Raw genomic sequence first — 16428 nt, 5'->3', positions numbered from 1 at the left:
CTCCCCCTTCCCCCCCCCCCACCCCTGTATAAAACTCTGTTGAGTACATCTCCCCAGGGCTTCATCCCACAGTAGTTTGAAAAGGATGGCTGCATCAGACAGTCTTTCGGAAATGGCTCAGCTCTAGTGAAAGCGGAAAAACACGATCACGTCGGAAGGTGTTGAGAAGCAAAATGGTTCCTTCCTTCACTACTACGTCCTGGACATGTTTGATACTTATCGTCTGAGTTTTCGCAAAGTCTACGCTATCCTCTCCTTCTCTACCCTCAAGGGAAACGCACGACCCCCTTAGCCAAAGCACTCGTGTCCCAACTTGTCGATTTCGTTACCCCAGCCCAATGAAAAGAACGCCAAAACTGCTTCATCAGTGTCTTATGACTGAAAGGTGACCCCTAATTCCGGTAGGTGGCTAAATGTGTTAGCTTCGTCGCGAGTTTGAGGGTTCCATTTGAAAACTGATCGCTTCCGTTTGAATAATTAATCGTTTGGTTTATTTACGCGACCGATCTGTGCTTGAAGGCCTACAAAACAGTCTTTCAGGAACCAGGCGAAAAAGCAACTTCTTCGAATCATGAAATGAAATAACGAATTATTGACGGTCAACAAAGGCTGAGAGAAGTCTTCTATTCGGTCGAACGCGCGACATACAAGTTATCTAGTCAGAAGAACAGCATTGCGCATGTGTCATAATGATCATAAAAATAGAGGCAAATACAGTTGGCGCCAGTAAGTCTGGAAGACCGGAAATCGTGCTGTTGAACTTGCCGGCAAAACGCGTGAGGCTAAAATTCCACTTCTCTCAAGCCGGATCTCGCGTGTATTAAAACTCTAACTCGTTGTTTATCCTTCTTCTTTCCAATCAAGCTTACTTTCTTCGATTTTTTTCTCTTCTGTTATATCGTAGAAGAGAAATTCAAATCGTAGCCTGTGACAACTTTTGCCCTGAAGGTTACAAGTTTTAATTAGTGCCAGAATGTTGCTCACGAGATGTATGGGTTGAAAATTTCTCTGATGAAAAATTTAAGTTTTAACTACGGCTTCTCAGGGTAATTGCTAACTATCATGCGGATTAAGCATGTCACAGAAGATGATTTCTCCTCCCAGTTTACTAACGAAAACAAACTTTAGCTGCAATATTTAATAGAGTCTTATTAACAAAATACCGGAAACACACGTATTAATCACTGCTTGAAGTTCAACTTTGGAGCATTTTCAACCTCCCATCTTGCAGAAGGAATTAGAACATCGTGGAAAAGATCAACTCTTGGGGTCGATTGGAGACCGAATGAGACCATACCTCGACTTATTCGCTGAGTATAGAAGCTAAAAATAAACCATACGAGTGAATGGCTACTACGACTGTGTAACAGTTATTGACAAAACAACCACAACAACTGCTCGAGGCAAAATTTTCGTGCTTGCTACCACAGAGGTTGAACAAAGTAAATTATATTTCCATCCCTACGATTCTCAGTCGCTGCCATGTTGCAACTTCTGACAAAAATAAATGATACAAAACACGTTTCATTTTGAGTTTGAGAACTTTCTACATTTATTTAAGGAGATATTTCATAATTATATTTACAATCTGTATATCTAACAATAACCAACTAACTAATACATATATACAACTTCTCCGGAATCTATGAATTGAAGGAATTTCCCACAAATATCATTCAATATTTTTAACTATTTACAAATCTTCCTGAACATAAATTATAAATCTGGAATTGGAGAGGGTTTCTTTATCAAAATTGATGCTGTAGGAGTATACAATGAATTTTAATAAAAGAAATTCCTTTATCGATAGAATTATCGTCAGTGATGAAGGTTATTGGCTGGGCGAGAAGACTAATGGTAGAGGTATTGATCGTAAACGTGTTAAATGGAGTACGTGTCTGGCAAAGTTTAAAGAAGTGTGTAACTCTGTAGAAACTAGTCGATGAGCACAAAAGTGTGCTTACAGTTTAATTGCATACAATGCAAAGTTCCTTCAAGATTATTCAAACTACCACAAAATGGTTTCAATGTGCTATACAAAACTATAACTTCAATTTCTAAATAACTTTAAAACGATTTCGTTCGCTCTATCCTTAAAGTAACTGTATATCTCTCCGATACGAAATAGTTTTAAACTTTCTCGGCATAACCTCTGCTAATTGTAACTCTTTCATTAAAGATCATTGCTTGCCGTCCTTTTGTTTCCGGAGAATAATTCTAAGTTCTGTTATAATCTATCAGCTTGATTTGAATTCAACCTTTTGACAGCTCCAACGAACAACGTTCAACTCAAGTCTTCGACTTCGCCGTCTAAACTACAGTCGCTCGAGAGCGTACTCGTCGTGGAACTTGGGGTTTGAGGTGTTCTGAGTTGCCTTTCAAACTCAAGTAGTTGTCCCATAAAGTTCAAATTTGGATTAACACTCGGCTTTCTTTGTTTCACGAAGTCGTAAGCTTCATTTAAAGTCATGTTGAGGGCTGATATTAGGTAGGCGATAGTTACAGTCACCGAACGCGAGACTCCGGCAAGACAATGAATTAAAACTCCACGGTTCTGTGTGATGCCCTCATCTGGAAAAAGGAAGAAAACAAGTTTTGATTATTAGGAGTGCAGGTATCAAAACTTAAGTTAAGCCGCAAATTCAATATCCAGTCAATAAAGCAATGGATAGTGGTTACGCTACACTGAAGAAGGAAATTAGAAATTCTTGCTTTAGCGGCAAAATCTATTCAAAGCGGACCACGAGTGTATAGCGAGTATAATTTATTAGAGAAGCGACTAAAATCTAGCCAAAAATGTTTTAGCGATTACCCAAGGGGTATCTGTATAGATGATTACTTTAGTTCAATTCTGAGTGATATTTACGTCAGATGACAACGTAGTAGCTTTCTTCAATGTACCAACCAGCATTAAACAAACAAACGCCGAGTGAATGCACCAGCGCTCGTTTCTCGAGTCCATAACCACCCACTCACTTGATTAATAAACGACTTTTTTTCGAATTACCGAACTCACTTGCTCTAAAAAGTCAAAAGATTTGTTCCAGTTACGTATAAAAAGTAACAAATTATTTCTACGGAGGGCGTTTGCCGCTAAGAATTACAACTTTCCCGCAATGCCACGGTTGCTATATCTCGCTATTTTTTATCCATCAAATCTACTACATCGAAAAAAAACATTAATCAATCTTCGAGCGAAAAAAAATATTAGTGTTAACAAACTTACCTATGAATTGAAATGCCTCTGGAAACATGTCCGATAGATTAGCTCTCCAGTTGTCTTCTACTGGGAGTTTCTTGTATTTAAAATCAGGCAAATGTTCGAAAGAGTTCGGCTTGTCGTGTGTAACGTTTAAGATATACGAAATTTCGTATTTCTTTAAGAGTTCCAAATCTGAAGAATCCTTTTCGCTGCCAAGGTATAAACGAGGTAGGATCTGAACAGGGACTTTTGTCGTGGACTCTTGGTGATCAGTGATTTGTGGTGTAATTGGTTCAAGTTTCAACGCGCGGTCATTGATGTCGGTGTCTTGTATCGTCAATCCTGACAGAGACAGCAGTGGTCTATCGACGAGTTCTCCAGCGACGCAAAAACTGGGATACTTATTCTCAAACTTCGTAAAGCCACCTGAAAAACATCGGAACAAATCGTTGTAATTAGTGAGTGGCGTATATTAGATTAAATGCGGGCGAGATTAGTTCAAAAACAAACAAAATTCTGATGGTGTCCCCTTTTGAATCAGCAAATGAGCAAGCGACAGACTGTCGAAAATTTAGTTAACACGCCAGTCAACTAAATTTGAGGACAAAAGTACGATTGTTAAATTAAATACAAATCTTTAATCTTACCTTCAAGTAACCAAACTGGCGTATTGACATCTTCGGAAAACTTCTTCAGCAAGACTCCTAAGGCACTGTTTGAACAGACGCTCGACACATCGTCCGTTTCCGAATCGTACAAAACTATTCCCGACGCCAGGCGAAGATTCCTGTTAAACTGAGCCTTGCCATCCTCCGAAGTGATCATTGAACTTATGGCGAAGTTTGCGCCTTTCTTTAGTCTTCGTAGCATGAGGGAAGGAATAGTTAAATTAATCGCGCCCTGTACATGGGACTGAGCATACTCGGCGTACGGTCGGCAGTCGAGAAGTAACAAGATTGCTCCATTGCTCAGTTGGTCTGACAACCATGAAATTGTGGCGCCTTTGGCCATGTATTTCTTCTTCTCCCCTTGAATTCTTCGATAACTCCTTGGGCTGTCCACGTAAAGTAATGAAGGCATTTCAAACTCGGTTCAACGTTTGAGGTTCGCTAAAGCTACGCTCTTAGAGAAAGTGATTTGATGTTTTCCTTTCACACACCAACATAACCATTTGATTCGGTGAAATGAACACATTGTATTTAGCGTTGAGATGATTGACAGTCATTATCTACTTATGTGTTGGTATGTCGTAACTATCCAATCAGAGTCTTCCTCGCTGAGAGAGGCGCTCTTTCGTCATGATTTCCATAGCAACATATCAGGACTTGAAAGAAAAGGAGGGGTAACCCGTTCTCTCACCTGTCAAATGCTTCCGGTTAAGTGAAAGCTAAAAATTATCATAACAGGCCTTGCGAAATGCTGTAATAATACACTCGGAGTTGGCCAAAGTGCTCTACATATTCGGCAGTAATGAACAGCGTAGCGACAGGGGCATAATGTTTATTTGTGGACATGCGATTTTACGACTTGGTTAAAGAACAACGAAGTTTTTTTTTTAACCGTATCCCGCTGGTTCGGAACACATCAATATCTAGGGCGCGGTAGTAATTACTCATAATTGCTATTCAAAAAGCGCTTGCCTTCCTTTACGTAACAATACCGAAATCCTGCCCTTTGTTCGCTTCACGGTCGAACGATCGGCTTCAGACACTAAAAGTATCATTGATAAAGTTGGAATTGGTGAAAATTTTTCACTATTTCGGAAGGAAAATTGTTTAAAATAACTTTTCGTAATGGTTTTTGACCCATGCTATCCTGTTACAAGCTCGATTTCATTTTCAGAATATTTCAAAACATGTTGAGGTCACTAGGTCGCGCTGAAAGACTCAGAATATTTCCTGGTGGCCAATCAGCGACAAGTTGTCATATTTTCTGGTTTGTTCTTAGCATGTTACCTTAATTAATAATTATTCGAACGGAAATCCAATGCCATACCCAAGAAATCCTGAAAAAAAACTTTTTAAAATAACCACAGATATTGAACAAAGTCTATTTTCGTGTCTTTTGTTAATCTTAAAACATACTTCAGTTTTTAGTTCGAAACTTTTTCTTTTCGAGTTTAATTGACTTTCACTGTTTTACAAAACAGCAATACGAGGGAACGGAACAAACACAGTTTGCTCACAGCTTCAAGCTTCTTTAAGAAAGTTCTCAAGTTTATCGAGTCTGATAACAGCTTTATTAAACTACAGCATTCACACGTATTGACACTAAAGCCTTACTTTACCTTACTGTACGGAAGCGGGATAAATTTTTGGCATATTGAAGGTCCGGGGCTGAATGGGCCGCAAAAACCGCTAGTCTTAAACGGAAAATAAATGTCTAACCCGTGATGCGTCAACGCCCTGATAGTAAATTAGCGACGATGTGTCCGCTTATGACTTTTTCATGCCAAACCGCAACGGAAAATCTAGGAAAGAAAGCAGTTCCCCAGTTCGCCTTGCTTTAAGCATATGCTCTATATTGTGATGTTATAGTGAGGAAAAACGAAAAACGCGGTAAAAAGATCAAATTGATTGACAATATTACAGTAATTTTTAATCCATTCCTTATGGGTGATCTAGACTAATTCGAAATTGAAAAAGAGATTAATTAACATTTTATTTTGAATTTCAACCTAACCCGAAACCAAAATAAAGGAAAAACGTTTATTTAATTTCAGTTTAGACTGCTTCAAGATGAGCAGTTAAGGAAGACTTTTGCGTGCTCATTATGAAATTTAAAGGCGTTGGGGGAAGGAAGATTAATACTGCCGAGCCTACTTGCTTGCTAATCCAGGAAAAAAAATAACATACCTCTTGATTTCAAAAGGCTCTTAGAGAAAATTAGCTTGTGTGTCCCAAAGAGTAATATCTATAAGCTTAGAGTATTTTGACAAGTCGACGTGTGAGTTACCGCGCCCTATTCAGGCTTGTCGACCAATATTTCAGCTGTGGTTCACTAGCGAATATCGCCGGAAAACGGGCTGACAGCTTGACTGCCATACCCAAAACACTTGAAACTAGCGGTAAACCATCAATAATATAGATTCTGGAGTATGATCTGCGATTCGTACAGCGACAAAAATAGTCAGTATTTTGCAGTCATTTGCTAGCTAGAGAAACCAGATATCAATTTGCGCGGCATGTCAAATTCGGTTTACAAGCACCTCTGAGTTGTAAGGGTCAGCGTTAAATCTCCCTAGATTTTCTCAGTTATTTTAGGATCTCACATCAGTCACCTTTACAACACTGCCAGCACCCCCTTCCGACATTTCCTATCTGGCGACATCTGGAACCTCGAAGTTCATGCTTCGATTGTATCAATAACAGGCTTCACGATTCTGTCGCCATCTTCACCGCTCCCTCGCTGTTCCTTGTCAGTATGAACGAGTAAAACAAGGACTTTGATTTTGTGGGTGAGCAGAAAAAGTAGAACCTGCATTTTTTTTTTTTTTTTGTTTCTCTACTCTCGCCGGTTGCAATGTTCGAGATTATAAACTGCTTTGCATAACTCACTGGACCTTACAAATTCCCCCTCCGTCACCTTAGCTTGAGCACGGCTTATTGTTAAACTGATTTACGGTACATGTACCCACAGGGGAGCGAACGTCTTTTTTATCTTCTTTAGTTTTGTAGAGTCGCTGATGCGCGCTTAAGTTCCCAGGGTGGTTCCTTTTCAGCTTATCTGTATTCTATATATGGTCTTCAATAGTGATTACTTCCAAATGGAATACGTCTCGAAGAATCGCAGAAATTCCTTGAGGCAGGACAAAGTTAAGGAAATGAACCAACGCTCTGTAATTGTCAATAGAGCTTTTGGAGTCAGTTACATTACCTTCCATACATAGCCTGATTTTAAAAAATGCCGACTCGCCCAGTAAATCAGTGGAATGTGAAATGAGGTTCGTGGTCATCGATTCTGTGGTTATTTTGAGTGTTCTAGAGGACTGTACCAAAAAAAAACCATTGCCATTTTGAGATGACTTCTCTAATGGTGCTAAATATACGAGACTTTAGAAAAAGCTAGAACATATGGAAATATTAGTTTCCCGGAGAGTAAAAATCATATGCTAGAAAGAATAAACCAGAAAAAAGTCAGTTTGAGATGGAAAAGATTGAACACGGTTTGTATTTGACAATCTTGGAAAATTTGGGTTAGCTATATACCATAAGTTGCTTTCTTGGGATCAAGCTCGATGCAAATCCTCGTTCCCAGGTCGATGTGAGAAGGAGGAACAGTACCCTTGGAAATATTACGTCCGTTTTAGATTACATCAGAAGGCCCATTTAGTTTCTGTTTTCGATGATTAAGAATGATAAATAGTTTTGACATCACAAAGGGAGCTGAGATCTTATTTAAGTAGTCTCTTCAACTTCTTCTTTCTGGCCATCTTCTCTTCATGATTTACGTAGCTTTTCAATATATTTGTAATCAGGTGAAATAGAGTTTTTATGAGTGTTTTATCATAAAATACCTAATTAAAGACTTCTTGCAATAACAACATAAACATTGAAAACGTAGGCAAAATGAAGTTCATTAAAAGACAAGAGTTATTTCTGATGAATATCTTTTGTGTGGCAATTGCACAAGGGCCGGCTTCATTTATCTTTTGTTCTGTCTATTTATGCAGTATTTTAATGATGTTCTTTATTTGATTCATGCTTTCTCTTTCAGTGTATTGTTCTGAATTACTTTTTTTTTATTTTTGACAAAGGTGGCTGTAATGGAATTATCAGTAATCCCAGTGTCTCTTCGTATTTACCCTGGGGCGGAACCCTATTAATCAGCAGTTACAAAATAAACCTTTCGTCGATAAAATGAAATGTTCTAACCTGTTAAAAATAAATTTCCGCTAAAATGAAGATTATTGCAAATTATTTCCGCTTCATTTTTCTATCATCTGTCAGTTATCTTAAACCACAGCGAGCAGAGAAGGACGGAAAGAGGTGGAGGATAATTTATTGGTTAATCTTCTATAGTTAGAATATGACTTTCGCTCCCCAAACCTTTCCTCCCAAATACCGCTATCTTTGGTTACAATTAGCATTGCAACAATGTCAGAGAAGTCTTAACTATTTAAAATGCTTAACTTTTTTATAATATCCCGTTTTGGACTTGACCTGAGCCTGTTTGAGATCTTTTAAAGTCTAAGCGAATTTTTTAAGAATCCCAACTTAAAATGGTTCACGCCAACAAGAATTGAGGCAAATCAATGTCTGATATTTTTTGTCGGTAGAATGAGGTTGGCAAACTGTTTATACGTGATACGTGATCAAGCCCAAAATCTATTCGCGACGCGTGAATTTTTCAGAAAGGCAGGTCAAGCTGAGATTTGAAGTTTTCCCTTTTAAATTCGTGACGCTTGAGAGTTCTGTTTAAAGTACACGTGACGCTTGGATGTTTTCCTTCCCCCCTTGCTAGTCTTTAGAATCTTTTGTGTTGCGTGACAAGCTGATACAACAACTTCAAGGGAGATTGCAAGAGTACCTGTCGCTGAATGTTTATGGCAAGGACAAAGTTGTCATTGCTATGGAAAACCACGGAGAACTAACCGAATGTTCTACATTTTCGACTAAACAATTTAGGAACGGAACCGATGGTTTCCACTGAGCTCGGCCCCACCGCTATGAATGCATTGACAGAAATAAATTCTAATTAAACAGGCATTCTTCGTCAAAGGAAGATTTAATCCCTCTTCTGACTTGTGTCAAGTCGTGTAAATTGAAATAAACTTCACTAATTTTTACCTGTTTCGGACTGAATTTATTGGTGTAAAAAACTTCTTAATCCAACGATAACTGTGCAAAGCGACACAAAACTGATTGCGAAAGAAAAGCGTTGAGTTAAAGTTAAGCATGTTAAGTCATCAATAATTTTCCGAAATCGACGTAAACGCGTGGGAGTTGATTAGAAATACAGAGCAAATAAAATAACACCAAAATGACAGGTTTGAAATGCTTACTTTCGATCTTCTCCCTTTATTCAGTGTTAAATTACAATTCTTCGACCCTCCGGCTTTTTTAAACAACTTTGCAAAAAAATTTTGCTATCATTGGCGAGAAAACTCAGTTCTTCACCTCTTCTACAATTTTTTAGCTTGTGAAACGACATAATTGACGCCGAGAAAGATTAGTACATTGGTGAATGATTTAGGAAAAGAAACCTCGTATAAGAAATTGTAAACCGCGCACTTTCATTGAGTATGTTTTTCTTATCGCCATTTGCCCGTGAACACCAAAGACCTCATATTATCGATGCAACCTTCTCTGGAGACCAAAGATTCATCGGAAACTGTTTAGACTGCGAGCGCCCATCTTTGATTGACAAAGAACAGTTTTTGTTGAAATATGGCGATGACGTCTGTTAGCTTAGCTCAAGTGTTTATTAGGGACATCGTGTGTCTATTTTTAGGTCTTCCAAGTCTGTGCGCGAGATACAACACAGACTGCGCGCAAGATACAACACAGACTGCGCGCGAGATACAACACAGACTGCGCACGAGATAAAACACAGACTGCGCACGAGATACAACACAGTCCCAAAGAGACTGACATTCTTGAAGAGTTATGCACCGAGGGAGAGAGCCTGATAAAAAGGTTCCTCCGTCGTCAACATGCGCTGCTGTTTTTTTTACTTGATTTTTTTCAATAAAATTTATTAACTCATTGAAGTATTATGTATTTCACTTGGAATTATAAACTGAGATAGTTAAAGTGGTAATTATTGATCACTGCAACGTTGTTTTAACTTAACGTCGATAAACGAACTTCCTTATAAGTGTAGTGGTGAAACATGAAGTAATTTCTCAGCGGGTGTCTGGACACAGGCAACTTTGTTACATTTTACATCACAAGGACACCACTCCATCTTTGGTAAAAAAAAAAAAAATCAGACACTGAAGCAATCCTAAAATACCGTAATTTTGGATGGATTTGCAACAAAGTATGTATGAGCTATGTAGACCAGATTCTTGCCTCGGAAAAAAGAAAGATTCCTGCCTCTGAGTTGCATTTATGGTTAAACTCTCTTTTTTTCGCATCGATAACTGTTTTATCATCATAACCTGTGCCTTTCAAATTCTTAAATGTTAGCTTTATAAGGTTTTAATTATGAATTACGCAAGATTCGACTGGTTTGTGAATGATTTGGCTACCTAAAATTAAATGTCAGTGAGATAATAAAATCTCAGAAAGGTTTTGGTTGAAAGAAAAAAAAAATAAAAGTCGCAGAAAGAAGAGTATTTCTAATTGATAAGACTCGTTTGTTACTGGGTCAAGGACTCTGGTATCTAGAAAGCTAAGTTCGTAATGAATCAGCTTCCTTTTATGGATTTCGCGGAAGGTAAGACTTCCCCGCCCTCTCCCTCACCCCTTGTTTCCCAGTCCACCTCCGCTCACAAGAATTGAGGGAGGGGATGGTGGGGCTAAGGTAGGTTAAGAGGTACTGACATTTACCCTTACCAGCCGTGACAAGTCTTCCGAGTTCATGAGAGACAAAATATATTTATACGCTCTAGAAACAAACATGTTAGAGGACAGAAAGTCGGGGCATTTGAGGCCATTATAGCTATTAATAAAATTGTGGCCTAAAAAAGTGTTAGGATTTTAAGCTGTTTTGTTTCATTAAAGAGTACATAAATTAGTTATTAAAAAAGAGGATTGGTAGAACTAAGACAAAATAATGGGGCATAAATTTTTCTTAATAGAAACTATAAGTGCATGGGAAACAAAAATATTTTTACCTTATAAAGTAGAAGGTGGTAATATTTTGAGTGATTGTAATAGCAATATTTATCTGGCTTCTGTTTTTCTTTCTTTCTTTTTCTAGATTATTTCCTGTAGGAAATACGTTACGCCCACCATCAGCTGGAAAATGTTTCCATAAAGAACAGCAAATGAATATTAAAAGGGCAATATTATTTTGATCGGGAAATTGTCTGCGTATATTTTGTATCCGCTCCCACATATTTTGTTGAACAGACATCCTTAGGCATGGCAGTTACGCCACCTCACAGCTGAATTCTAGAACAAATCAAAACAGATTAGTTCCGGTTTGGTTTCGTACACAGCTTTCAGTTTTGTGTTATGCCTACGTGAAATTCCGGCCACATCCTATTTTTCCTCATCTTGGCCGGACAAAGATAAGGCGAAGTCACGACCTCACCAAATTTAATTCCCTTATTTTCTGTTTTTCGATTCATATCTTGCGAAATTACCGTATGCAGGAGCCCCTGCCATATGTTACAATTTCCGACCGATCAAATAAGCTTCTCTCTCTCGGGTATAATGGCGCATATTGCGGCCAAAATAGAGTTTTTGGTCATTTTAGCCCGCTCGCTCTTTCGAGTAATTGCACCGATTGTCTTGCGATCATTTTTGTCGTAAATTGTTTCTAGGTTTACTACTCCTAAGAGAAGGACAAGGCTGCACACTCCATTTTCGAACACCCGATCCGAAAAGCAAAAAAATCCAATTAAGCTCAAAATAACCGGGCCGCCACAAATCTAACGCAGAATCCAAGCACTATACTGCAGTTTCATTGCAATTCACTACCAACTCAAACCGACGCTAAGCCGCAGTTTGCTTGCAAAATTTACAGCCGATTTTCAACGGTCGTGCGTCGTGGTGAATATGTACGCAGGTCGTTAGAAACGTCTAAACTGGAAATTTTGGAAGCAAACTGCGGCTTAGCGTCGGTATCGATCACGGGGAGGATTGAGTTGGTAGTGAATTGAAATGAAAATATAATATATATGCTTGGATTCGTGGCCGCCCAGTCATTTTGAGCATGGTTTTTTTTGCTTCTCGGATCACATGTTCGGAAATGGAGTGTGTAGCCTTGTCATTCTCTTAGGAGTAGTGAATTTAGAAATGGATAACTCGCTAAAATGGCCTCTTTTCAAAAAAGTAAGCTATCAGACAACAAGCCATGCACTTTGGAAGTAAAGTAAGGTATTTTTATTGAGAATTTGACAGTATTTTCACTTCCTAAGAGCGGTCGTAAATATTCTATATAGTACTCTTATTTTTCAAGATGATGCAGCCAAAAATTGCGAATTGCAATTACTTAATGACAAATATTGGTCCGTGATGATTCCTCTAACTATTTCGTTTTACGTCAAAACTTTAATTCTCCTCATTCCTATGAGTAAAGTCTTTTCATCCCCTCATCCAATTTCCTCTAAATTTATTCAAGATCTCTCCAGAAGAAAGTGCACACCCAAAGGTTTCAGTAATTGATAAGTTCGTCTGCTGGCTCGAGCCCTAAGGAAGGGGAGACCAAAAAGACTACCAGTCAGCATGATCGTGCACATTTTAATTTTCTGCCTTCTAAAATGAATGATCGGTCGTTGGCAGCCCAAGAGCCGCGATTGGGTAAATTAATCACGATATGTGCGTAACACTTGAAACACAAAAACAAATATTTCTAGTGCTGTAATTAAGCTAAGTTACCTCATAAATGCAGCGTAATCAGCGATAATCATCAACATTTGAATCCTGACTGGTTGTTTGAAATGTTCAAAAGCCAACAAAGATTTGACTACAGTTGATTGCGTAACGGGTTTATGTCCAAACGAGCAAATGAGGGGACATATTGTTTACTCCTCATAGTCGTATAAACAAAATCATTTTCCTCTCAAAAGCTTAGGTTCTCAAAGAAATACACTTCAAGTAGGGAACGAAATTAGTTTCTTAGTCATGACCAATGATTCAGAAGTCACAGTGTGTTCATTCTTAACCCTTTCACCTTCAGAGGTGATCAACATGTAACCTCTCCATACAAAATCCATTTATCATCCATCAAACAGGATATGAGAACACGCAAACTTATCAGGTAGAAGTTGTTATCTTAATTCAAGTTCTCATGACTAGGAAATATGTGGCAGGAAATATGAGGCAGCTAGGGGAAGAATAACCATAAGATTTTAGGAGTTAAAGGATCAACTGTATCACCTGATAAATGTCATATTTTAAGCATTCATTTTGGATCGTTTTAGCCCAGTTTCAGTAATTGGGAAAAGCCTTTTAATTCTACCGTTTACTAGTGTAGCCTAAAGATTTACACCCTGACATCAGTCGGCATATTCTCCATACTGTTCTCTATACATTTTCTACGGTGCTTACAGGGAGAATTCGTTTAACAATCAAGAGCTTCTTTAGTTGGTGATCATTTCCTTTAATCTTGTGATCTTGATGCTGGATTCAGGGGTAATATTATAAGGAAAAATCAAACGCTTGGCACTCTTAGGAGTTCATGGGCTAAACACCCAAGAGGCAACAATAACTAAAAGGAACGGTGACCGAGGATACTGATAAGATTAAAACAGATTACAAATGATTACAAACTTGGGCCCTTTTTTTCAAACTGACCAAGTTGTGACTTGAATAAACCTGCCTGTTGTTTTTTTTTTAGTTTACAAATAGAATTAGCTCGCGGTTACGCCCTTAATACCAAATCATACCAAATTATAAAAAAAAGTGATAAACCGCACTAACTAAATTAAGGAAACCGTCCATAAGTTTGGCAAATATTGTTATGATCTTATCGACTTAGATTCATAGTCTTGTAACTGACGGAAATGATGGATTGTTCAAGCCGCACAAACCCATCCTCATAAACAAACGACATAAAAAACGGAGTAAAGATTCACAACTTAAGGGGGACCGGAAAAGAACCTGATAATTATTCTATAACTCTCTTGCTCCTTAAATTAAATGAAAGACATTGCGTGTCCAATGGTGAAGTCGGGTTAGTGCCACCTTGAAAATTTAAGCCGTTTACAGATTAAAATTGCAGTTGATCACGCCTAATCCCGGAAAAAGAAACATTCTTGAGATTTAAAGTCTCTCGCTGAAATTAATTGCCCATCAGTCCTAGAGTGTAAGATAAATAAGATTATTTTGTGACGTCACACAGGAACAGGGAGTGACCCTCTTCTCGATAAAGACTGTTGAATAGTTTGCAAATTACGTTCAAATTTCGTCATCCACTGATTGCGTAAATTTTGTTTTAAGTTCATGATTTGCTATGCGAGGGTCCTCATAAGGTTAACCTAGAAGTGCAGGCGTCCTATCAGGGCGAGTTAACGTTACAACTTCGCGATCATCTATTCGACCGGCCATGTTTGATTTTGAGTTCGAGTGGACGGTGGAGGAAGGAGGCTGAGAAAGTTCCATTGATCCACCTCCTCCTCTTTCCTTTATTTTGATCGTCACCCATCTTCTTGGTACAAATTCCTCAATTTGTCTCCGTAGCCTTTCTCTGCGTTGAAAAAAAAAGATGGCAGCTATAATTTTCATCAAGAAAATACTAAGCGCTAGCTCGCCGAAATTGCGCCTGTTCTGCGGGCTACATTAACCACGAGTCACGAAATGGACAAAAGTTTATCTGTTAGGCGTAAAAATTGGTAAATTTCACTGTTAGTCGCAAGAAAGTTAAAGTTAACTGTAGAAATTTCTTCTAATTACGATGCAACATTTAAATCTTCGACTGTTATGTGTCTAGTCTCGCGTCTATTGCGGTTACGACGGTTACATATCCTGGTATCTAAAACAAAGAAATATAGCTCAGTTACCTAAAGGCTACCGAAGTAATCAGATGTTATGTTACAATTCTTATATAATACCGTAATTACTTGATTAGTTATCCATGTATGTATATTTCTTTATTCCGGAATTGACCCGACCTCAGCAGTAAAAGGCAGGCCGTAAATGTGATCTAGACCGGTGAAAATGTTCAACTTTAGAGGTAATTGAAACTAATTTTCAACTTATTGATATAACTGAAATTAATCTTCAAAATTTTCTTTCAGCCGCAAGGAAAAAAAATTCACCAGTTTGCCGTAAAAGGCCAAAACTTTACCTTTCACCTAGTCTCGTATCCAGACCTTCCACGGCCAAGCGTCGAGATGGTCCCCAAATTTCAGTTACAGTTAAACGGTAAACTCTTCTATTTGTCTCCATCTTCGAATATTTTCGGGTTGTTCTTCCCTTTTCTGCCTTTTTATGCCCCAACAAACTATAACTTTACAGTATTTTTGAACTTCAGTTGAAAAGATAAAAATCCAACCCTTTCACCTTCTAAATCAGTGGCGTATGCTAGGTTTAATTTGAAGAAGGAAATATGATATATAGATACATGTGATATAGTTCTCGGTTAACAGAAGAAACATGAAAAAAGCGGGCTCTTGAGAAACGGCAAGGGCCATCGTCCGTTCCCCTGACAACCGCAGACGCTGTTTGTCGATTGCCCGCTGCTTCGCATGTCTCCAACGACTGGGAGCTTTGAACCATCATAGTGGTCAAACTTCTGCTCATGTGCGAACATTTTTAATGACTAGCTGTCAGGCTGTTAGGACCACGATGACTCACACGAGTTACAAACAACCACTGAAGCCAGTAAGTCACAGCGTTTTAGAAACGAATAACTTTTTTCAGTAAAGCCTAAAAGAGAACGGTAAATCAATACGTGAATAAGCTTTGTTTTCAAAAAGTCTTGGGTTTCTCTTCTCCCTACTTTTTTTCCTTTTTAAAGCAGTTTCGATTTTCTTTCTCTTACTTTGCGAGATCGCAGTTGTTTCGTATGTACGTTTTCCTTTAAAATTTTGCTCCGGAAATTGGCGCGCGGGCGGCGGCAAAAATGATCCCTTCGTGCATGCCCGTGGTTTGATCGGTGCGTTCCCGGAACCTAAAGCTTGTAATAATACATGTGACGTCACGATCGTCTCTGAAACAACAAACTTATGTATATTTCACAAAATGGCGACTGCTCTATCGCTCGGGAATCAGCTACAGAGATACGCCGATAATACGACAAAGTCGGGTGATAGGAGATCAGATTGAAATGATTTGACCTATCATCAACTGTCAAACCACAAATATCCAACTTGCTATGATTCTTTTACCATGTTTGCATCGGACCGCAATTTGTTAGTTAGCAAGACCACCTTTAAGAGTTTCACCACAACGAAGATCGCGAATTGTCATGCGGCGAAGGAAACATTTTTCATCCTTTGCAAGAGGGATTTGATGAATAATTTGATACTTTTAAAAACCTCTCTCAAAGTTTGAATTTTAAGAGTTGGTTAAAAATTTTCTCTGTTTCAATATGTACGTGTTCTTCGATTTCCCTTATAAATGTAATATTCAGTTTTTCACTCACCGAAGACACAAAATACATTAAAA

The 16428-nt window shown here is 38.4% G+C and overlaps 2 protein-coding genes across 2 annotated transcripts; both read right to left on the bottom strand.

Annotated features, from left to right (window-relative positions):
• Window positions 1–2097: 2097 nt before the first annotated feature.
• LOC113679923 (dual specificity protein phosphatase 6) lies at window positions 2098–4375 on the bottom strand. Its single transcript, XM_027196901.2, is given in 4 exon segments — window positions 2098–2293; window positions 2296–2571; window positions 3227–3628; window positions 3850–4375. Coding segments are annotated over 4 exon segments (1167 nt in total). The 5' UTR covers window positions 4283–4375; the 3' UTR covers window positions 2098–2237.
• A 9024-nt stretch (window positions 4376–13399) lies between these two features.
• LOC149044808 (uncharacterized) lies at window positions 13400–16375 on the bottom strand. Its single transcript, XM_089206280.1, has 3 exons — window positions 16135–16375; window positions 15107–15687; window positions 13400–14506 (listed from the first exon to the last, which is right to left on the bottom strand). Exons 2-3 carry the CDS (start codon window positions 15205–15207, stop codon window positions 14293–14295), a joined length of 315 nt encoding a protein of 104 aa, XP_089062406.1. The 5' UTR covers window positions 15208–15687; window positions 16135–16375; the 3' UTR covers window positions 13400–14292.
• Between the last annotated feature and the right edge of the window lie 53 nt (window positions 16376–16428).

The sequence above is a fragment of the Pocillopora damicornis genome, chromosome 5 (genome assembly GCF_964200805.1).
Source record: "Pocillopora damicornis chromosome 5, jaPocDami1.2, whole genome shotgun sequence".
NCBI classification, from domain to species: domain Eukaryota; kingdom Metazoa; phylum Cnidaria; class Anthozoa; order Scleractinia; family Pocilloporidae; genus Pocillopora; species Pocillopora damicornis.
The sequence above is the reverse complement of the archived record's forward strand: the minus strand, read 5'-3'. Positions and strand labels throughout refer to the sequence as shown.